Source organism: Symphodus melops (assembly GCF_947650265.1).
Source record: "Symphodus melops genome assembly, chromosome: 5".
Classification (NCBI taxonomy): Eukaryota; Metazoa; Chordata; class Actinopteri; order Labriformes; family Labridae; genus Symphodus; species Symphodus melops.
Window position 1 is genome coordinate 26,206,884 of NC_136695.1, and position 23,684 is coordinate 26,230,567.

General features: G+C 45.1%; 2 protein-coding genes across 2 annotated transcripts in view; one reads left to right on the top strand and one right to left on the bottom strand.

The window, feature by feature from the left end:
- The window catches only part of LOC306824026 (B-cell receptor CD22-like), a gene marked incomplete at both ends in the record, with an annotated part of 29,262 nt that overhangs the window by 5,362 nt on the left and 216 nt on the right, over positions 1–23,684 (top strand). Inside the window, 3 exons of the mRNA XM_079343983.1 lie at positions 518–781; positions 21,716–21,979; positions 23,358–23,530. Of these exons, the coding sequence (XP_079200109.1) occupies positions 518–781; positions 21,716–21,979; positions 23,358–23,530 (701 nt within the window). The remainder of the gene's footprint in view (positions 1–517; positions 782–21,715; positions 21,980–23,357; positions 23,531–23,684) is intronic.
- LOC306823698 (sialoadhesin-like) lies at positions 16,372–20,193 on the bottom strand. Its single transcript, XM_079343428.1, has 6 exons — positions 20,121–20,193; positions 19,250–19,606; positions 18,799–19,110; positions 17,166–17,429; positions 16,643–16,748; positions 16,372–16,521 (listed from the first exon to the last, which is right to left on the bottom strand). The coding sequence occupies exons 1-6, from the start codon at positions 20,164–20,166 to the stop codon at positions 16,413–16,415; spliced, it is 1,194 nt and encodes a 397-aa protein (XP_079199554.1). The 5' UTR covers positions 20,167–20,193; the 3' UTR covers positions 16,372–16,412.

Consider the following 23,684-nt stretch of genomic DNA (forward strand, 5'->3'; position numbering starts at 1 on the left):
CATCTTTAATTTGCACAGATGATTAGAACATTTTCAACATTCATCTACACAACAATGCTTTACTGGAGCAAATATGGTCAGAGCAAATTTAAGCTCAAACTGAAAATCACCCTCTAAAATCAGTAACAGTACAGGTATAAACCTTGTTAAAGGCTGCATGCACCTCACAATCTAAACTGTTAGTGTGTCAGCCGAATTGAGCTCAACTCAACACAAACATGTTTTGCTGTAATTATGATGAAAATATTGATACTTGGCTGATCATGACTCGAGAATACATGAAAATAAGAGCACTGAATGGTGAAGTCCAAACCGTGATAGCTCTGCATGAATTCACGTTCTGTTTCAGTCCGACGAGCTGTTCCTGTTAATGTTTAGCAGGATCAACTCTCTTCTCTGTCCCTCATCACAAATAAATGTCTAAAACAGTCAGACAGCAACTTCGCTTTTGAATAACATGTGAAAGCTTATAATATATTTGTTAAAATCACAAGTTTGTTCACTGTTCTTTATTCAGATTCACCCAAAGAGACCACAGTGTCAGTCAGTCCCTCTGGTCCAGTGCTAGAAGACACAAATGTGACCCTGACCTGCAGTGCTAATGCTAACCCCGCTGTAAAGAACTTCACCTGGTACAGAGCTGATGGAGAGCAGGAGACTCTCATGGGGACTGGACGTGTTTTAAACATCAAAGCTTCGAGGGACAGTGGCCCTTTTTTCTGCCGGGCAGCAAATGAACTGGGAGCTGGAAGATCGAGCAACACACAGATAGATGTTCAGCGTATGTATGATTTCAAACATTTGCATCAACGCAGGTAGGTCAGGCTTCTTTTGAGCTGTCTTTTAAAACCGAGATAGAAATGTAAATAATCTTCCTGTTAATAATAAACATCTTTAATTTGCACAGATGATTAGAACATTTTCAACATTCAACTACACAACAATACTTTACTGGAGCAAATATGGTCAGAGCAAATTTAAGCTCAAACAACAGAAAATCACGCTGTAAAATCAATAACAGTACAGGTACCCCCAACACTTGAAATGTTCTAGATTCATACTGATCCTTTAAAGGAGATGTTTTGTCAGATGCACTGCAATAAATGACGGCGTAAGCATTTGAGCCAAGATGATATCATGCAGCGACGTCTGGTTTGGAACATGAAACTGATGCAGCAGTGCAAACAACAAATGTTTACGTATGCAAACATGGTTTTATGAATCCAAGTGAACCTGAGACCTTGTGACAAATCTACCTCAGATCAGGAGCATTATACTAAATGAAACACCTGTGGATGTGATGTCACCCGCTGCACACTGTTTGTATGTTGCACACCAACACACTCCTCTTTATATCGACTTGGAAGTAAAGAACAATGGTAACTAAAGCAATACAAGATGGTATAAACTGTCACTGACAACACAGTTAGAAAGAGGAATGTGGGCGTGCGACATACAGGCCTACTGCAGTGGGTGATGTCACAACCACAGGTGTGATTAATTAAGTCTGATGCTCCTGATCTGAGGTCGATGGTAAAAGGTCAAAAGGTTACAGGTTCACTGAAATGAAATAAAACTACAGGTCCTCCAGTCAATCAATCCATCAATCATTATTTTCATACCGCCGATTCATAACAAGTGTTATCTCGAGATGCAAAAAGCAGATGGGATAATATGTTAGCAGGATTTCTTTTCCTGTTGTCCAAACTTCCTGGCTGCTAAGGCGGGGTCGGAGCGTGTATGAATCAGGACAGTGATGGTTGTGGGGACGGCAAAGTCCGATGTTGGTGGTTAGTGGGCGTCAGGTGGTGGTTGAGAGACGACACGGTCCAAAGTAAGCACATGAGACTGGCTCCAACAGAGCCGGAAGTCCCACACACACCCCGGATCAAAATGTCCACTGTAACAGCAGAAGTTGTTCACAGTGGTTACCAGGTCATTCCAGAGATAAAAACACACGCTGCCAATGTGAACAGCGCCCTCTATGGACACAGGTCCAAAAACAGAAAACCAATTAATATGGAGGAAAGTATTGTATGCCTCATTTACTTGGACTCTCACAACCATTCATCTTGTTTTTACAGGCCTTATCTTTCACGTCTTTAAATTTGATGCAGTTTGGCTTTAGTTGACTCTCTACTTGTCTCTCTTGCCTACATCCATTACAGACGCTCCACAGATCCTGCCCTCATCTAAATGCACCAAAGCTGCAAACCAGGTCAACTGTTCCTGTGAGTCTACAGGAAATCCTCCTCCCACTTTTCAATGGAGTTTGGATGGCTTAGCTGTCAATCGCTCAGAAGAGTCTACAATCAGTCGTGAGCATCGAAATGGCACACGTGTGAGCCTCACCACCATGAGTCAAGCACAGTGGAAGGATCCTTTCAGCGTGCTTTGTCGCAGCTCAAACTCTCTGGGATCTGCTTCTCAGATATTTCTTTTCTACAGCCTTCCAACATCTGCAGCAAGTCGAGGTTTGTCTCTGAACTCAGTTGAACTTTTATTGGTAATCTCCTAATTAGTAAGTATTGATAAGAAAGCTTTTTGAATTGTTAAAACGTCCTCTGGAAAGTTTCAATATGACCTGATATAACAACTTACAACAAATAGTTAATAATACAATATGTCTGAATTTGATGAACTAATGATCCTCTAAATAACAGCTTAACCATATTCCCTCATTGTCCCTTGTATGTTTCAGATTACATGCTTTTGACAATCTTCATCGCCCCCATTGTCGCCCTTCTAGTGATAATATGTGCACTACTCTGTGTTAACAGGTAGGGTAACAACAAATCAAACCAAACTGTACAGAATACCACTCTGCAAAATGTTTAAGAACCTCCTACTTGGTTTTTATTTCATGTATTTGAGAGATGATACAGTTTCGATGTGGTGTCTTTAATTTCAAATCTTTGAAATGGTAAGTATTGTTTAAGTATTATGAGCAGTCCAGGTTAACTTAACTTAAGACTCACAATATCAGTCGAATATTGCCAATGTCTTTGTGTTATTGATCGAGTCCTCTGCTCAGTTTCTGTTTGGGAGACATTGACGTGACTCTATGCAGCTTTATGAGACGCCAAAGTGACTGGAGAAACAGTATTTCCTGACCTGTCCATTTCAGCTCGACTGCTGTTGTCTTTCTTTTGCTCACAGCAACTTTGGGATTAAATATGAGTGAGGATCTGTAGTTATGTAAAGCTTTATTGGGTTCTATCAATCAATAGAATAATGGAGGTTTGGAGAGATATCGTTTTAAAACATGCCGAAAGTGTAAAATGATGAACAAATGTTGATAACCTTATTCTGAAGAGAGGATGCTCACAGGTGGTTCAGTATGTGATGTTTAACTCCATGTTCTTTACTGATTGGTGTGCTGTGATACAGTTTGCAGCTTCTCAATAAGCCCTGTGTTTGCAGGCTGGTGTAGCCAAGACAGAATGAAAAACCTGCACGTTTTGTATGTAGCAGCAAAAAACTTTCTGGCATGAAGTGTTCATATTTTCCTCTACTATCTGTCTCATGAGCTGTGAACCATGTTGAAAAAATGATTTTTGGACTGTTAAAAAAAAAAGTTTTCAGTATGTTCTCGTTGGTTTATAGTCTGCTGCTTTTCAGGGCTCAGAGGACTCAACTTAACCTGCTGAAGAGTCAGGGCTCAGCTAACACCAGCACAGTTACTGTAAGCCAACTTGAAACTCGTGGAGAAGGAAATGAGGTATTTTATCTTTGAATCCAGAAGTTTTCTACTTAATGTGACCGAAATAAGCAGAATCACCTTCCAACCAACATTTTCTTTTGAATTGTAGGAACCCAACAAAACACATGAGCACATTTACGTCAACAGTACTGAGCTGAAGAAACCAGCTGCCACCCAACCTGCAACTATCTCTGAACCAATCAGCACCAACTCGTCAAGCTTGAGCCGAAACAACACAGAAGATGCCAGTACAAGTTCAGAGAAGAAAAACAAGGAAAGCAGAGATGTATTTTATTCTAGTGTGACCTGGAGGAGCAAAGGGAAGAAGGAGGAAGGAAGCTCAAGAAGTGTGAAACAGGACGCTGAATGTGAATATGCCATTGTTAAAAGATAGATAGATAGATAGATAGATAGATAGATAGATAGATAGATAGATAGATAGATAGATAGATAGATAGATAGATAGATAGATAGATAGATAGATACTTTATTGATCCCGAGGGAAATTCAAAAGAGACTAGAGTGTGAAGGATAATAGTTGGTATTGAAGGATAAAAGTTGCTATTTCATCCTTTTCCTAAATGTTGTTAATAGAAATCTGACTCCTCTAAATAATTACCTCAAATCTCTGCGCATTCTTTTGATGGGATGAGAGGAATGACTGGAGGCGTCTCTTTCAGGTTAACAGAGTTTATTAACCCGATGAATCAAGAATAGAAGTTACAGAGTCTCTGGGTTCAACACTACGTGTCCCTGACAACAGACAGATGCTGGATCAGTTCACGAAGTCTGAGCCCCGACTATCTTTCCCTGAACCCTTTTATCCACTAGACAGAGAATATCTAACCAAATAATGCATTCAAGAATGTGCGGTTTCCTTCCTCCGATTGGGGCAACTTCCAAATTATGCGTCTTCGGATGAGTGGTTCCCCTTCTCTCATTGGTGCATCAACTCCCGAATCCTTTCACCATCTGTAGGGGAAGACACATCCTGCCTGGCCTGTTTCTTATCACAACCTGACATCTAGTCTAGTAACTAATTCTTTTTAAGGAGAAGACAATTTAGGTAATTAAGAATCCAGACTCACTCAACCTATATAAAAGTGGGTGAGTGATTAACTGTTCAGGGCCTTAAACTAAACCTATGTTTCAGTTGGTGAGTGATTCAGTTTAAAGGGACACATCAAACACATGTTGGAATGTGCACTCACTCCTACAAGCCCTCTTCACACAAACACCTTACTGAAAAGTATGGCAATTTTATTAACACACACAAACCTGGAATAAAACATGATAAAATAACTGGTATAATATAAATGTAAGCGAACATCATTCAAACTGTAAATATCAAACCTTTCCTTTGGATCGGGTGATGAAACTTTATTGCAGTAAACACTTTGATTATAAGCAGAAAAAGGCCTAATATTCTATCAAGTGTGATGCAGACATAGATTAAAGGTTCATTGCTGGTTTTAGAACGTTTAAGAATGCTGTGTTCACTTGACTGTCTTTAGTTTTTAATTTACATGTTTATTTATCCATTTAAAAAAAAACTTGTATTGGGCTGGTTTATGTGGCACAAAAAAGAAATCGAAAACATGTTTCAACTCTTAAAATAAATAACATATATTGTAAATGGACATGAGCTTGTATAAAGCTTGTCTAGTCTTCTGACTACTCAAAGCACTTTTACACCGCAGATCACACCTACCCATTCACACTGATGTCCATCCAGTAACTACTTCCCTTCACGCACATTCATACGCCCCAGACGCAGCGCCCAAGGACACATGGGATCAAACCCTCAACCTTTCCGATTGAGGGACGACGACTCTACCAACTGAGCCACAGCCGCTGTGACGGTTTAAAAAACAATTCAATAAACAACTTGAACATCCCTTCAACAATTAATGAAGTAAACTTAAGTTCCCTTTTGTGGTTAAAGTGCAAGCAGTAAATTTATCTTTGTACAAAGGTAGCTCAGTATTGTGACAGCTTATTTTGAAACATTTAGCAACATCAAGTTGTTTCTCTTCCGAGTTAAATTGGAGGCTGTTTTGTGTGTTTTATATCTTTGTGCAATGTACATTACCAGTCGATCTGTGAGACATTTTATCGGGCTTGTACCCAATTGCATTAGAATTTTTGCCAGCGTCTTTAAATAGTAATTTTGTGCTGACAGTTTGATTCATTCTTTGCATTGAGACCACGGACAAAGAGTCATTCTTCATCATCCTGCAGGTTATGGGTCTGTAGTTGTTCCTGCGAATTCATTAAGGATTAAATAAGAACAACGTTCCATTTGTTCGCATACTTTAATGTGAGAAGCAGCGAAATGACAATAACTGAACAAGTCATGAGCAACTCTAAATGCCGGTAACGGCTCACATCTCGAACGTGTGTTTACTTCCTGTTGCGTCGTGTGCCACAGCATAAAGTGTCCGTGTTGCAACATTCCCTATCTCCCCCCTAGCCTTTAAAACGACAAACCCTAAAGGCTGATAGTAATAAAGAATGAACAAATGGCCTAAAAAAATACAGGCAACTGGCTAACAAAGACAACAGTCAGGCAATGACGCTGGAACGCTGGAATACTTCAGGCGGGGCTAGCCCATGGAATAGTCTTTGTGCCATGTAGGCACCACAGTCTCTCTGGAGGATCGTCGCGGGCCCGTCGCCAACGACACATCAGGCTCGGCAGCTGAAGCCTTGGGAGCTGGTGATGGTGCATGAGGGACGTCCGGGCCAGGCTCATGCTCCAGAGGGGGTACTAGTGGTGATGGATTGGTGGGTCCGGTCACAGTAGAAGGTTGTGCATGCGGGGCAACGCCGGGTGCCGGTGTCACCACACGATATGCCAGATCGTCGTTTATTGACCGGGGTGGAGGTAGTTCATTGCGGACTGGATGGAACTTGCGCAGGAATCTCCTGTTCCTCAGTGTAACCCGGCCCGATCCATCAATCTTGATGACGTACTGATCATGCTGGCGCACCTCCACAACTAAGCCAGTTCTGTCCCACTTGTTGGGATATGAGCCGGTCTGGTTCTGTACGCGAACCGAGTCCCCCACTCTCAGGGGTGGGAGGCGTTTGGTGTGCTCTGCCCAGGCATCAGCCGCACGGATGTGGCGTTTACGGAGGGCCTCCTCTCTCGCCATCAGTGTCTCACGCCAAGTCGTATGTGGTTTGTACCTCCCCGGGGGAATTGGGATGAAGTCACGGATGGGTCGACCAAAAACACACATCGCAGGGGAAACCTTCGTGTCTGGGTCTGGCGTGTTCCTGTACTGCCCTCTGTACGGCGTCCGTGTCAAGTCCGCCCTGTGGGCCTGTATTGTCGGTTATAAGCCGTTTCATTGTCTTCACCCCAATCTCTGCACGGCAGTTGCTGTGTGGGAAGGCAACTGATGAGAGACGATGGTGGACGCCCCATCTCAGGAGGAAAGACCTCGTCTCGGCGGAGGTGAATTCTGGGCCCCCATCTGATGCGAGTTCTTCGGGCGTCCCGTACGTCGCAAAGATGCGACGCAGGTGGCGTATGAGGTCGGCAGCACCACCCGTTGACCGAGAGATGATGGGCCAGTTCGAGTAGCGGTCCACTGTAACAAGGTAGTGAACGCCCCTGTGCGTGAAGAAGTCCGAACACACCGCCTGGAAGGGGTAAACAGCTGGGATGGGCGGAATCGGTGGGGCAGCGGGCTGTGAAGGCGCCATCCGGTGACAGTGGGCGCAGCTGTTCCGAGTGGAGCATATGTCAGCTGTGATGCCGGGCCAGAATACAGACGATTCCGCACGGGCAGTCATCATTGATACGCCCTGGTGAGCAGCATGCAGGGCACTCAGCACCTCGTCCCGGAGTGAGGGCGGTATGACCACCCTGTCCTTGTAGAGGACCACTCCATCAGCGGATGTGATGTCCTCACGGTACCGATGGAAGTCTCGAACGGCCTCTGGCATCATACTCCTTGATGTGGGGAAGCCGTCCACAGCCATCTCCTCTAGCACACGCATAGCGCTGTCGCTGCTGGTGGCCTCTCTGACACGGTCCCATGTGACAGACCGTAGTGATTCAAGGCCTGCGGCGCACCACGTTAGGTCTCCGTCTTCAGCATCGTCCCTCGCCGGCTCAGCTCGACGTAGAAGAGACAGGATGTCTGTGTGTGAGCAGGGTGAGGACGGGGTCGCCATGGCAGCAGCATCATCCGGGAGGTCCATGGGCGGCGGGAGTGGAGTGCCGACCGGCCTGCGTGACATGGCATCAGCGGCTCTGTTCTTCATGCCCGGGACATGCATGATGCGGAAGCGGTAGCGCAGGGTTTTCTCCTTGAGGGTGCGGAGGCGGGGGTTGGGTATGTCATCAAGGGCCCTGTCGCCAAGCAGTTTCAAAAGTGGCTTGTGGTCGACAGCTACGATCAGGTCCCTGCAGCCCAACACAAAGTAGCGCGCCTTGTCCAGGGCGTCTGCGACGGCGAGTGCCTCCCCCTCAACCGGTGCGTACCTGGATTCCGCCGCGTGCGTGAACCTGCTGCCGACCAGTGTCACCTTCCAACCATCGGGGCAACAGAAGGGCCTGACTGGAAAGCAATGGCAGTGCTTCTGGAAGAGCCAATAGCCCACGCCCTCCTTTGACCAGTCTGTGGCTAGGCACGTTGGTTTGGACTTGTCGAAGATACGGACGCCACGTTCAATCTCCTGTACAATCCTCTCCTTCGACGTGCGGAAGATGTCCTCCAGCTCCAGAGACCATTCGAACCGCACCCCGCTCTGCAGCAGCTTCCGGAACGGTTGCATTGTTTCAGCCAGGCTGAAGGCATAGGCCACCTGGTTGACCAGTCCGAACCATGACCTGACATCTGTGATGTTGCGTGGTCGTGGGAAGTCACGGATCGCCTCCAGGTAACGGCAGCATGGCCGCACGTCAGTCATGGAGATTGTGAAGCCTGCAAAATCAACCGTGGGGGCACTGAAGACGAATTTTTCTGGGTTGAGGATGATACCGTTCCGGCCACAAACGTCCAGCCACTGTATGGCCTGGAAGTAGCTCTCCTCAATCGTGTTGGCCCACAGCAGCGTGTCGTCCACACACTTTGTTTTGTCGGGGATGTCAGCGCCCACCTCATCGTACCGCCGTGAATAGCCGTCGCCTGATGCCATGTAGCCCTGTGGGGCCGAGAGGTAGCGGTAGCGCCCCCACGGGGTGATGAAGGTAGTCTTCGTGTAAGGGGACACTGTGGTAGCCATTCCACGCGTCGAACACAGTCTTGCGTTTCCCACTGGGCACCTGTCTCGCTTGGTGAAACGGGGATTGTGTGTGGTGGGTCTCGCGGAACGCGTGCTTGTTGAGTGCCTGGAAGTCGACGGTGCGCCGTGGTTTGAGTCAGCCAGAAACCTGGCTGACTCAAAACACCCCAGACGCTAACGTGGATCTACCGGGCTTTACTACAGTGAGAGCGGACAGAGACACGAAACGCAGCGGCAAACGGAAAGGAGGAGGACTCGCGCTGTTTATTAACAACAGATGGTGCCACCATGGACATGTTACTGTGAAGGAGGCAACGTGCAGCAAAGACATCGAGCTGCTGGCGGTGGGTCTCCGTCCTTACTACATGCCGAGGGAATTCTCTCACGTGATCGTGCTCTGTGTTTACATTCCTCCCCGGGCACACGCCGAAACTGCGTGTGACGTCATCCACGCGACCACCTCAAGATTACAAACGCTGCACCCGGATGCTTTCATCGCCATCTCAGGGGACTTTAACCATGTTACTTTGAACTCCACACTACCGGACTTTCACCAGTTTGTAAGCTGTCCCACCAGGAAGAACAGGACAATAGACCTCCTGTATGCAAACGTGAAGGACGCCTACACTGCCACCCCGTTACCACCTCTGGGTAAGTCCGACCACAACCTGGTCCTACTCAAGCCACAGTACAAAACTATGATCCAGAGACAACCGATAACCACACGCACCTTCAGAAAGTGGTCTCCCGAGGCAGAGGAGGCCCTCAGAGACTGTTTTGAGACCACTGACTGGAGTGCCCTACAAGAGACCCATGGTGATGACATTGAGGGGGTCACACACTGCACAACTGACTACATGAACTTCTGTATGGACGTTGTGGTTCCCACTAAAACTGTGCGCTGCTTCCCGAATAACAAGCCCTGGATCACCAGCGATGTCAAGGAGATCCTTAACAGGAAGAAAAGGGCATTCAAGGAGGGAGATCAGGCAGAGCTGAAGCGGGTGCAGGGGGAACTCAAGGTCAGACTCCGAGAGGCAAAGGAGGAGTATAGAAGGAAGGTAGAACAGAAGCTGCAGCAGAACGGCATGAGAGAGGTCTGGGAGGGCATGAAGACCATCACAGGCTGCAAAAAGAAAAACAACAACGCAGAAGACGGGGACCCTGAGAGAGCAAACCAGCTCAACTTGTTTTTTAACAGGTTCGACAGCCCCGTCGCTGCAGCCAGTGCCTGTCCCCCCAGCACCCCTCTACACACCCCCTCCCCCCCTCTACACACCCCCTCCCCCCCTCTCACTCCTCCCCCCCCAGCACCCCTCTACACACCCCCTCCCCCCAGCACCCCTCTACACACCCCCTCCCCCCCTCTCACTCCCCCCAACACCTCCACCAGAACAGATACAACCTCCAGTGACAATCCATCCCCCCTCCCCCCCACCATCACCAGAGACCAGGTGAGCAAGGAGCTGAAGAGACTCCGCCCCAGGAAGGCAGCAGGCCCAGACAAGGTGTGTCCCAGGATGCTAAAGGCCTGCTCTGCTGAGCTGGGGGAGCCACTTCAGCACATCTTCAACATGAGCCTGCGGCTCGGGAAGGTTCCTGTGCTCTGGAAGACCTCGTGCCTCACCCCTGTCCCCAAGAAGAAGAACCCCAGTGAGCCAGGCGACTTCAGACCAATCGCTCTGACATCCCATGTTATGAAGACCTTCGAACGGCTGCTGCTCCAACACCTCAGACCCCAGGTACAACACGCACAGGATCCTCTGCAGTTTGCATACCAGGCAAAGGTGGGCGTGGACGATGCCATCCTCTATCTTCTACACAGGGCTTACTCTCATCTGGACAAAGGGAGCAGCGTGATGAGAATCATGTTCTTTGATTTCTCAAGCGCTTTCGACACCATCCATCCCCTCCTACTGAGAGACAAGCTGACCGAGATGAGGGTGGACTCGCACCTGGTGAGGTGGATCACGGACTACCTCACAGAGAGACCACAGTACGTCAGACTGAAGGACTGCACATCTGACACTGTGGTCAGCAGCACCGGAGCACCACAGGGGACCGTGCTCTCCCCTGTCCTGTTCACCCTGTACACCTCTGACTTCCAGTATAACTCTGAGCTCTGCCACATGCAGAAATACTCGGACGACACTGCGATAGTTGCTTGTGTCAGGGATGGACAGGAGGAGGAGTACAGGAGCCTGATCGAGGACTTTGTGACGTGGTGCAGTGCCAACCATCTGCAGCTAAACACCTCCAAGACCAAGGAGATGGTGGTGGACTTCCGAAGGAAGAAACCACATCTTGAACCTGTTTCCATCGGCGGGGTCGACGTGGAGGTGGTCAGGACCTACGGGTACCTGGGGCTGCAGCTGGATGACAAGCTGGACTGGTCGCCTAACATGGACACTACCTGCAGGAAGGGACAGAGCCGTCTGTACTTCCTGAGAAGGCTGGGGTCCTTCAACATCTGCAAAAAGCTGCTGCAGATGTTCTACCAGTCTGTGGTGTCCAGCGTCCTCTTCTACGCCGTGGTGTGCTGGGGAGGAAGCTGCAAGAAGAGGGACGCAGCACGCCTGGACAGACTGGTGAGGAGGGCCGGCTCTGTGGTGGGTACAGAGCTGGACTCACTGGTGACAGTGGTAGAGAGAAGGTCTCTGGACAAAATGCTCTCCATCATGGACAATACACACCACCCTCTGCACAGCACCTTCACCGGGCAGAGGAGCATGTTCAGCGAAAGACTGCTGTCACAGTCGTGCTCCACGGACAGACTCAAGAACTCTTTTGTCCCCCTGGCCATCAGATTGTACAACACTTCACTGTCACGGCAGGGAAGAAGCGCACGGTGATCCCTGGACTCTTTTTTCACTTTTTTCTCACTCCTCATCTGCACTGCTGACCTCAGAGTCAGCCCCCAGTTGGACACTGTAATGCATATTGATAGTCACTTTACTGAGCACTGGTCACTTTAAAGATAATCACCCTAATCATGTCTGGTTTCATCCTACTGTTGTGTTATGCTACATCTGTAAGGGTTGACATGATCACCCTAATTAGGTCAAGTTTCACTCTATTGTCTTCAACACTTAATGCTAATCTGCCCCTCAATAGTTGGGTACTTAACGAAAATCACCCTAACCACTCCTGGTTTCACCATATTGTCTAGGACACTTAATGCAAATCACTGCTCCTTTAAGTTGGTGAGCCAATTTACATTCCTGCATTGACTGTTTAACGACTGTACTCACACCTCTGGCATAAGCTCAAACACCTCTGTACATGCACATGTAACTAGTTTCTAAAGGTCAGCACTTTGTTTCTAAGGCTCTTTAACTGTTTACAGGTCTCTTTTAACCAACACATGTTTTTCTCTCCTCACAGGTTATGTACATTATGCTATACTAGTTTTAAGTCTAACTGCTAATGCTAACTGCACAGGTTTAACATATAATTATGTTTATTCTTAGTCACATAGGGGCTGCTATATCTTGTTTGGAGGATTTTGTATACAGAGGGGAGGGGGGACAGCGGGTGTGTATTGTAACTAATGTCTTGTGTCCTGCCTGTCTGTACACTGCTACTGGATGCCTTGAATTTCCCTCGGGATCAATAAAGTATCTATCTATCTATCTATCTATCTATCTGGTTTCCCGTTTTTCTTCGCACAAATCACCATGCGGTGACACCATGTCACCGGAGTGCCAACGGGCACTTCCTCCAGCACGCCAAGGCGGACGTCTTGGTCGAGGCCCGCTTTCACCTCATCCTGCCAGTGAATGGCCACAGGGATGGGGGTGTGGTAGGCGACGGGCGTTGCATCCTCATCAAGCATCAAGCGGAGGGGCGGGCCAGACATTCTCGGCAGAGGCTGATGGGGGCATGTGTTGAATGTGCTCTGAGCGTATAGCCTGAGCAGGTGTTTCTGTAGGGCCTCTCTGTTCGCCTCTGTTGGCAGCACAGGGAGTGTGGTTGGCATCGGCGGGGGCTCTGCTCTCCGTGGGCAGTCGCATGATTCCGAGGCCGCCAGGTTGACCTCACCTAGTGTCGGAAACTTGTCTGAGATCATGCCTAGATCCACACAGGCTGCACGGGAGAGAAATATGCGGTCTGACGAGTCTGTCACGTACGTGACCTGGCGAGACTCGAGTCTCCGGGCGTCGTCGCTGTCGCCCGAGAATCTGATGATGGCGGCTCCGAGGATCCGTATGCCCTCGTTGTTGGCGGCCTTCATTGTCATGGAGACGGGAATGAGGTCGTCCATATCCAGCCCCCTCTGTTTGGCGACCCTGATGCCAACCAGACAGCTCTGACACCCCGTGTCAGCCATGGCAGGCAGTGTCACTGACCGAGTCCTTTTCTGCAGGTCGAATCCCAGCGCTTTATAATCGTCCCGTTTGATGGAGAGTGAGAGGTTAATGTATGGCTGCGGGTCAGATGGGCGCCTCATCCACTTGTCGCACATGTCATCGTATAGGTGGTGGGCGAGGGGGAGCGTGCGTGGTACGTAGCCTGAGCTGGTCATGGAGAGCGTGCATAGCTCCCCGGAGGCGGCCGTCTGCTGTTCGTCACACACCCCGTCTGTCTCCTCGGGTTGGGGCCTGGGTGGTCGGCCACCTAGGCAGACCTTCTCGATATGATTTTGGCGGCCGCATTTACGGCACGTCCTGCCGTACCCTGGGCACTCGGCGCGCCTGGTGCGCCACTGAGGTGTCTTACCATGGCCTGCCTCGCCGCAGTAAACACACACCCCGCCAGGCTTTGCCTTCTGCATCTCTGGCTGGCCCCCCCTTCTGACTCGGACATCATGCTGCTTTATCCGTCGATAGGAGCTGTTGACTGCGCCCGTGCTCTGGGGGTCAAGCAGGCGCGACGCTGAGCGCTTCCCGGACTCCTTGGCTTCGACATACTCTATCATGTCCATCAATGGCATGCTCTGGTTTTTCTCACCGAGCAGGTCCAGCTGTATCTCTTGGTCTGCTATGCCTCGGGCTATCACATCGCGGAGTATTTCCTCTGTGAAGTCATTGATTTGGTCACACCCCTCTTTGGTGCACACCATGTCGTATTTACATGTGCCCGCCTGTCCTTTTATGCGAGCATGGAATGATCGAATGGGCTCCTCATGTCCTTGTCGCATGTTGGATAGGGCCACGCGAGCCACCATTATGTTTTCTGCACGTACAGCCAGTGCTTTCATTGCAGCTAGCACACAACTCTCATCACTGTCCATTAAGCTCCTACCAGCAGCACGAGTGAGATCTTTTCTCAGATCCTCCTCACAGCACTCGAGCAGTTGTGTTACGACGTCAGCCCCGACAAGCTTGGTGCCTCTCTTGTACTCCCCCCAGCGGGTTAGGAAGTAGGACCAGGTCTCAGCCGTGCCCGCTAATGCTATGGAGGGGCGTCTCATTTTCTCGACCTTGCCACTCGTGCCTGGGTCCCTGCCGATTGCAGCGTGTACTGTGGCGTGTATGTTTAACATAGCCACTACCACTGCTGCCTCTGCATGTGTGGCTGTATAGTTACACCCCTCAATTGGGCAACGTGCATTTACAGGCGCCATCAGCACGGTTATATTGATTTATTTTGGGTGTCAAAGTTTATTTCAAGGGTCTACCTTTTATTCTCTCTCTCTTCTTTTCTTTTCCACTGCACGTGTGTATGTCCAGGCTCTCATGTGGCACTCCTCTTTACTGTACAGTTCATCCACGTAAGTTATGTGTTTGCTTTCATCTTTCGCGGTCTCCGCCGTTCGGCTGGATCAAGTTGTTCAGTTATAAATAAGAACAACGTTCCATTTGTTCGCATACTTTAATGTGAGAAGCAGCGAAATGACAATAACTGAACAAGTCATGAGCAACTCTAAATGCCGGTAACGGCTCACATCTCGAACGCGTGTTTACTTCCTGTTGCGTCGTGTGCCACAGCATAAAGTGTCCGTGTTGCAACATTCCCTAAGGATGAAATACCTTCAGCGTTGACACAACTTCTAAATAAGTGGAGCTGTGGTCTCAGTGGTTCATTTTGAGTGTACTTTAGAAGGATAGTTACAAAGGAAATAATTCATGAAGATCTTGTGTAAATAAATACATGTCTCAGTAACCAAGGTTTGACTGGAGCCTGATCTGTGATGCACGAACCTGCGCTGTTACTTTCCAGTTATCTTGTTTTCATTATTTTTCTTTTACACGTGTTCGAGGGCTTCACACATGAAATGTGTCAATAACTGTCTTTCAATGATAAAAGCTGGTAAAAACATGTTGATGGAAACTGAGACCACAAACTTCCCCGTATAGCATGCACCATTAGGAAGCCCTTTTCAACCGCCAGATGAGCAAAAAACCTAAATTCAGAGTTAACATGTAAATCTGTTTCTGGGGAACCCAGGAGATCTGTTGCTGTCAATTTGAACGTGAAAGGTTTTTATCATTGTTGTGTTATGTAGGATTTCAGCTGGTCAGCCTCGCAGTGTCTCCTTTGCATTACTTTACAGTTCACTACAAACCAAACTATTTAAATAGCTGACCACTCGCAGCTGTGAATGTGTCAGCCTTTTTTAACCTGACTCTTCACTATCGAGCCATGCTGTTTTAATACAAGCAGAATGTGTTTCGGCAGGAATAAATAAGGCCCTCCATGAAAAAAAAAAGCTTTATCTACTTGGCAGCAAATGTTGCTTTAATTTACCCTGAGTAGTATTTTCTTTAATTTCAAAATAGTGGACAGAGCCCCCCCCCCCATAAAAAAACTAAACTGAAGTGCAAGCCAGTTGCTATGTCATGGACAGTGAAGCTTCAGTGTTTAGCCAGCTTTGTTGGCAGAAACATGTTCTCTAAACTCTCTCCATTATCCTGAAGCATCAGGCTTTCTTTAATCTGATGGCCAAACAAAGAGCATGCAATAAACGAATCAAAGCTTTATCAATGACTCAAGGTCCAAACAAGAAAACAGAAAACATGAAATACAACGCACAGTATAAAAGCCTGCAACATAAATGCAATGCATGGTATAAAATCACTAAATAGATCAAAACAGCGCCCCCGAGAGGATACAACTGTACCAGTGTTTTAATACCTTAGATCGATTCAGTGTGTATCTCTTTTGACAAACAGTTTATGTTTTCAATTAAGAAATGAATGTCTTGATTAGCAGAGCGTTAATGCAAACAAAAGTGAAAGCATCCATCACCTCAAACATATCCATAAGTCATGATCACTACCTCTCCAGGTTTGATCATCACAGGCTTCATGGAGAAAATATTTAGTCACATTACTTTGAATTAAAAGTGTATTTTGCTAAACACCCTGCAGAATATTGAATTCTCAACGTTAATATCTCAAAGTGGATATTTAAAGCAATGCACGAAGAGCAGAGAAAGAGAGAACAGAGAGAACAGAGAGAACAGAGAGAGAGAGAGAGAGAGAGAGAGAGAGAGAGAGAGAGAGAGAGCATTTTCTTCAAATATTCAGGTTTGACGTTTGGCAATGACATCATAGTCTGGAGATCTGTTCGTGTGATCCAGATTCATGTAAGTGTTGTCCTCTTCTTTTGGCTTCATGCTCTCTCTTTGTTTCCTTTAGTTCAAAAAAAAAAGAAAAGAAACGAGGACATTAAAAGGGTTTTAAGACAAAACTCATCTGTCATATCTTCATCAGCACAGTTTAGACCAAAAAGTCCTCCGGTGTAATAACATACCAAAGAAACACCAAGCAGATTGTGAGGACGACGTTCACAGTGAGAGACACTCCGGTAACAGCCCAGAAGAGAACTCCACCGTACGGTCCACAGTAACTCTCAACACCTGTCATAAGAAATAACATTTGTGGTGTTTATGTAATTATCCCCCAGCAGATAGCTTACATATTGAAGGCTGAGTTGGTCAGGTCCAGAAAACTGAGGGTTAAAACCTTATCAGTAAAGTTCGAGGCAAACCTGTGGTGTGAGCGGAGTGGAGGGGGGAGGAGGAAGTGAGTCGAGGAATGAGATAAAAGCAGAAAGCTTTTTTTGTGCATCTGTTGCGTTCCAGTTTCTTAATAAGCAGTTTTTAAGCTTTAAGAGAATAATACTTTTAATTCCTGAGGTCGGTGGATTGAAGATTAATCTATAAAAAACGTCTAAAAAAACACTACATGAGATCAACAGATGCAGAGGGCCCTCAAATGTCTAAATCTTCCACTGTGTCCACTAATGACATGATACTGTTTTAAATCATACATACACTGAACATCTATCTGTGTGTTGCTCGATCTTCCAGCTCCCAGTTCATTTTCTGCCCGACAGAAAACAGGACCACTGTCCCCCGAAGCTTTGATGTTTAAAACACGTCCAGTCCCCATGAGAGTCTCCTGCTCTCCATCAGCTCTGTACCAGGTGAAGTTCTTTACAGCGGGGTTAGCATTAGCACTGCAGGTCAGGGTCACATTTGTGTCTTCTTTTACTGGACCAGAGCGACAGAATGACACTGTGGTCTCTTTGGGTGAATCTGAATAAAGAACAGTGAACAAACTTGTTATTTTAACAAATATATTATAAGCTTTCACATGTTACCCAAAACAACAGCGAAGTTGATCGCTAGTTTTGCTTCCACCGAGCTGTCTGACTGTTTTAAATATGACATTTATTTGTGATGAGGGACAGAGAAGAGACTTGATCCTGCTAAACATCAACAGAAACAGCTTGTAGGACTGAAACAGAACGTGAATTCATGCAGAGCTATCACGGTTTGGACTTCACCATTCAGTGCTCTTAGTGTCATGTCTTCTCATTCATACAGTTTAAAATTACAAAAACAATGCACATTCATAACATTTCAGTAATGTGCAAGTTTAGGCATCAGAAGCCATTCGTAAAATAGACTAAAATGGACCAATATTGTAAATCTAGAAGCACATATGAAACATTTAAAAGACAGATGTGCATTAAAACAGGAGAGTAATACTGTTCACATGTAGGCCTACATGAGACCACATACCAATTATAGGTGGGGGAAATCAATATTCAGCTTAGAACTACAACATTTTGCATGATGATTTTGTATCGAGTCATGACCAGCCAAGTATCAATATTTTTATCATATTAACAAAAATTGTCTTTTATTTTTAATTGCTGAATGGGTTGCACACTTCATTTTGAACAAGTTGCATTTGTAGAAATGACTTCAGTGGTTCAGTCGTCCGTACATGTTTGTGTTGAGTTGAGCTCAATTCGGCTGACACACTAACAGTTTAGATTGTGAGGTGCATGCAGCCTTTAACAAGGTTTGACTTTTATCACTGTTGGTCAGTCTGTTGAATCGACTCCCATTGTGAGATCAACAGACTGAGAAGGTTTTTTTGACTGGAAGACAGAATATGATGTTAGAAAAAGTTTAAATCTATATAACTGTATATATCACAATTTAATGTAGCACAATTCTCAGTATCTCAAAATTATAATTACAACCGCAAGCAGTGATGAAGGGCCCGAAGCAGCCCGTGCATGTCGGGGTGTGACGCCACCGCTGACAGTGAGGCGTGGCCAACCAACAGGCCTTACAGTTTGATTTGTGGAAGAGTGAAAGTTTGTCATGACAAATTTGGTGAATATTGAATTCGGCTTGGCAGACATAAAAGCATTTTATTTTTCAAAAATTGGCAAAAAAAAAAAAAACAACATCCAAGGAGACACGCAAAGCACAATTTGATGTGTTGGACATGTCTAGTACACAGTAACACTGAGCGTCAAACACCTTTCTGAGAAGTTCCTTGAAATAGGTATCCTGTAAACGCCCTCCTGACCTCACCCTTCGCACTTTTCTGTGCTTCACCCTATTGATGTATGAATCATTTCTATCATTAGACAAACATACTCACATGTAATATCAGCTGTTAAACTGGTGTTCACAGGTGACTCAGTGCTGCCATCTTGTTTCCTGTAGACAGCAGTACAGGAGATTTCCTGTCCATGATGGAGCTGTGATGCAGTGAAGTTCAGCACAGAGATCTCGACTTTAGTTTTGTCCTGCTTCTCCTGCAGGGTCTCCTGACCTTCACCCAGGCCGGGGCTCCATGTCAGATTTGGAGGAAGAGACAGACAGGGAGCTGGAGCAGAGCACGTCAAACTCACTGAGGTTCCCTCCTTCACCTTCAGTGTGGGCGGAGTCAGAGTCGGTGTGGGTGGACGATCTGTTCAGAAGGTCCATAAACATGTATCAGCAGTCATCTCTCTACTATCAAAGGTTTGATTGATCTTCATTTTAAATCAATGATAAGGTCAGAGAACTACTACATGACTGAACTGTTAATAAGTTGACTTTTAACCTACCTGTGACTGAAATGGTCATTTGTTGAGGATAATTAAATTTCAAACCATTGTCACAATCCAATCTAAAATAATAGTTGTTGCTGTTTTCAGGTTGCATGTCATTCAGGATTGTGGTGCAGTCTTTTTTTGTCAGGTCACCGATCAACTGTCCTTTGATTGTACTCTGTTGTTGATTATTGCTATCAAACACAATAGTGCCATTGCTGTTGTCTACTCTCCATAATGCTTTACAAGTGCTATCTAAGTTTATATTAAATTGATCCAGTACGTCAAAGGAGCAGGGGATTGTCACACAGGATCCCTTCAGGACTTGTATAGTCTGTGGCATAAAGACCACAAACTGTCCACACAGGGCATCTGAAACACAAGAAACAAATCCTCATTATAATATACAGAAAAGAATTCTTATTCATTTTGAGTTCATAATGTCTATATCTGAAAAGTATCACTGTCCTTTTATTTTTTGAAGTCTAATGATTCTGTTTTAACACTAAATGACATTGCTAGAATGCAACCTGTCCTTTAAGTCTGTAATCTGTCTATAAACCGGTCACATGTGCGCTTGTACACAGTTTATTATTCCACCTGTTACTTGTGTCTAAATTAATAAACAAATCAATGAAGTCAATGATATATTTTATTGTTGCTCTGTTTCTAAAAATCTTATCACCAATATAAAATAGTCTTCATGTTATACTCAGATGATTCAGCATTTTCACACTACTTTTTTTATACATGAAAGTTGTAAATGTAAAATCGAATCTCAACATTATGATTTTGAAAAAAAGAAAGCAGAACACAGTTTAGCTCGTGACACTCATCATTTATTTATTTTCCTTTTCCAAATCAAAAAGTCATTTTGACATCTCACCTTGCAGCAGACAGCCAATGAGGAGGAGAGTCAGAGCAGCAGCCATCTTTGTGTTTCACAAGAGGCAGAAAGTCTGCAGAGAAAACATGTAGATCTACAGTTTAGGGTTTTTAGCTCTAAATAAACTTAAGCTTCATTTGGAGGCTGTTGTTGAATGTGATCTTTGCAGAAGTTGCAGATGGAGAAATATCTTTAAATATTTAAATCAATGTGGAAAAGGTTTGATCCAGAGTTTAATTCACTAAACTGATCCAACTAAACTAAAAGCCTTCAAGGTGTGCAGCTTCTCATTTAAAGGTTGAAATGAAAATCAGTCTGCATTCAATTCAGGTAAAGTAGGTCATTACTGAAACGTAGAAGATGAAATGATAGTCAAATATAAAAACAGAAAGTTGTTATATTTGCAAGGGAAAGAGACAAATGTTTGTTTTATTGACTTCAGTTTGTTTACAACCTTTTCAATTAATCTATTAGATCAGAAATAATGCGCAGAAGACAAACTCTATAAGAGCTTTGAAATGTTCAAAACTTAATCAAAGTAAATGTTTTTTTTCTTTCCCCTGTAACATCGTTTGTCTGATCAACTTCAGAACAAAAACACTTCTTAAAAAAGTTTTATAAACTTACCTTGTTGTCAGATCTGTATGAGCAAAGAGGTGAAGGATGTTTATAGAAGTGAAGTTCCTCTTCATTTGGCCGCCTTCATAAACAACATTTGATATTTGAATAGAAAAGGACTGTTGTTTATCCTCTACATAGACCTAATGTACACTGATGATGCTGTCATTTTTATAGATGCAACAATAAAACAGCAAGCAGCATGTGAGCTTACAGCAGTGAGGACTTAAGTCAACATAAAGAAAACAATACGCATGTTTTTCACAAAGAGGTCAGCGGATCATTTCACACAAAAGTGAACAGTTTTATCTGATAATAAATTAAAGTTACACTGGACACTATATTATTAAGATGTTACACAGTTTGAGATACTGAGAATTGTGCTACATTAAATTGTGATATATACATTTATATAGATTTAAACTTTTTCTAACATCATATTCTGTCCACTAAATTCAACGAGACTAAGAACTGTTTCTTCCAGTCAGAAAAAACGTCTCAGTCTGTTTCTTAGTACACAATGGGAGTCGATTCAACAGACTGACCAACACTGTGATAAAAGTCAAACCTTGTTAAAGGCTGCATGCACCTCACAATCTAAACTGTTAGTGTGTCAGCCGAATTGAGCTCAACTCAACACAAACATGTCTTGCTGTAATTATGATAAAAATATTGATACTTGGCTGATCATGACTCGAGAATACATGAAAATAAGAGCACTGAATGGTGAAGTCCAAACCGTGATAGCTCTGCATGAATTCACGTTCTGTTTCAGTCCTACGAGCTGTTTCTGTTAATGTTTAGCAGGATCAAGTCTCTTCTCTGTCCCTCATCACAAATAAATGTCATATTTAAAACAGTCAGACAGCTCGGTGGAAGCAAAACTAGCGATCAACTTCGCTGTTGTTTTGGATAACCTGTGAAAACTTATAATATATTTGTTAAAATAACAAGTTTGTTCACTGTTCTTTATTCAGATTCACCCAAAGAGACCACAGTGTCAGTCAGTCCCTCTGGTCCAGTGCTAGAAGACACAAATGTGACCCTGACCTGCAGTGCTAATGCTACCCCCGCTGTAAAGAACTTCACCTGGTACAGAGCTGATGGAAAACAGGAGACTCTCATGGGGACTGGACGTGTTTTAAACATCAAAGCTTCGGGGGACAGTGGTCCTTTTTTCTGCCGGGCAGAAAATGAACTGGGAGCTGGAAGATCGAGCAACACACAGATAGATGTTCAGCGTATGTATGATTTCAAACATTTAAATCAACACAGGCTTCTTTTGAGCTGTCTTTTAAAACCAAGATAGAAATGTAAATAATCTTCCTGTTAATAATAAACATCTTTAATTTGCACAGATGATTAGAACATTTTCAACATTCAACTACACAACAATGCTTTACTGGAGCAAATATGGTCAGAACAAATTTAACCTCAAACAACAGAAAATCAACCTGTAAAATCAATAACAGTACAGGTACCCCCAACACTTGAAATGCTCTAGATTCATACTGATCCTTTAAAGGAGATGTTTTGTCAGATGCACTGCAATAAATGACGGCGTAAGCATTTGAGCAAAGATGATATCATGCAGCGACGTCTGGTTTGGAACATGAAACTGATGCAGCAGTGCAAACAACAAATGTTTACGTATGCAAACATGGTTTTATGAATCCAAGTGAACCTGAGACCTTGTGACAAATCTACCTCAGATCAGGAGCATTATACTAAATGAAACACCTGTGGATGTGATGTCACCCGCTGCACACTGTTTGTATGTTGCACACCAACACACTCCTCTTTATATCGACTTGGAAGTAAAGAACAATGGTAACTAAAGCAATACAAGATGGTATAAACTGTCACTGACAACACAGTTAGAAAGAGGAATGTGGGCGTGTGACATACAGGCCTAGTGCAGTGGGTGATGTCACAACCACAGGTGTGATTAATTAAGTCTGATGCTCCTGATCTGAGGTCGATGGTAAAAGGTCAAAAGGTTACAGGTTCACTGAAATGAAATAAAACTACAGGTCCTCCAGTCAATCAATCCATCAATCATTATTTTAATACCGCCGATTCATAACAAGTGTTATCTCGAGATGCAAAAAGCAGATGGGATAATATGTTAGCAGGATTTCTTTTCCTGTTGTCCAAACTTCCTGGCTGCTAAGGCGGGGTCGGAGCGTGTATGAATCAGGACAGTGATGGTTGTGGGGACGGCAAAGTCCGATGTTGGTGGTTAGTGGGCGTCAGGTGGTGGTTGAGAGACGACACGGTCCAAAGTAAGCACATGAGACTGGCTCCAACAGAGCCGGAAGTCCCACACACACCCCGGATCAAAATGTCCACTGTAACAGCAGAAGTTGTTCACAGTGGTTACCAGGTCATTCCAGAGATAAAAACACACGCTGCCAATGTGAACAGCGCCCTCTATGGACACAGGTACAAAAACAGAAAACCAATTAATATGGAGGAAAGTATTGTATGTCTCATTTACTTGGACACTCACAACCATTCATCTTGTTTTTACAGGCCTTATCTTTCACTTCTTTAAATTTGATACAGTTTGGCTTTAGTTGACTCTCTACTTGTCTCTCTTGCCTACATCCATTACAGATGCTCCACAGATCCTGCCCTCATCTAAATGCACCAAAGCTGCAAACCAGGTCAACTGTTCCTGTGAGTCTACAGGAAATCCTCCTCCCACTTTTCAATGGAGTTTGGATGGCTTAGCTGTCAATCGCTCAGAAGAGTTTACAATCAGTCATGAGCATCGAAATGGCACAAGTGTGAGCCTCACCACCATGAGTCAAGCACAGTGGAAGGATCCTTTCAGCGTGCTTTGTCGCAGCTCAAACTCTCTGGGATCTGCTTCTCAGATATTTCTTTTCTACAGCCTTCCAACATCTGCAGAAAGTCGAGGTTTGTCTCTGAACTCAGTTG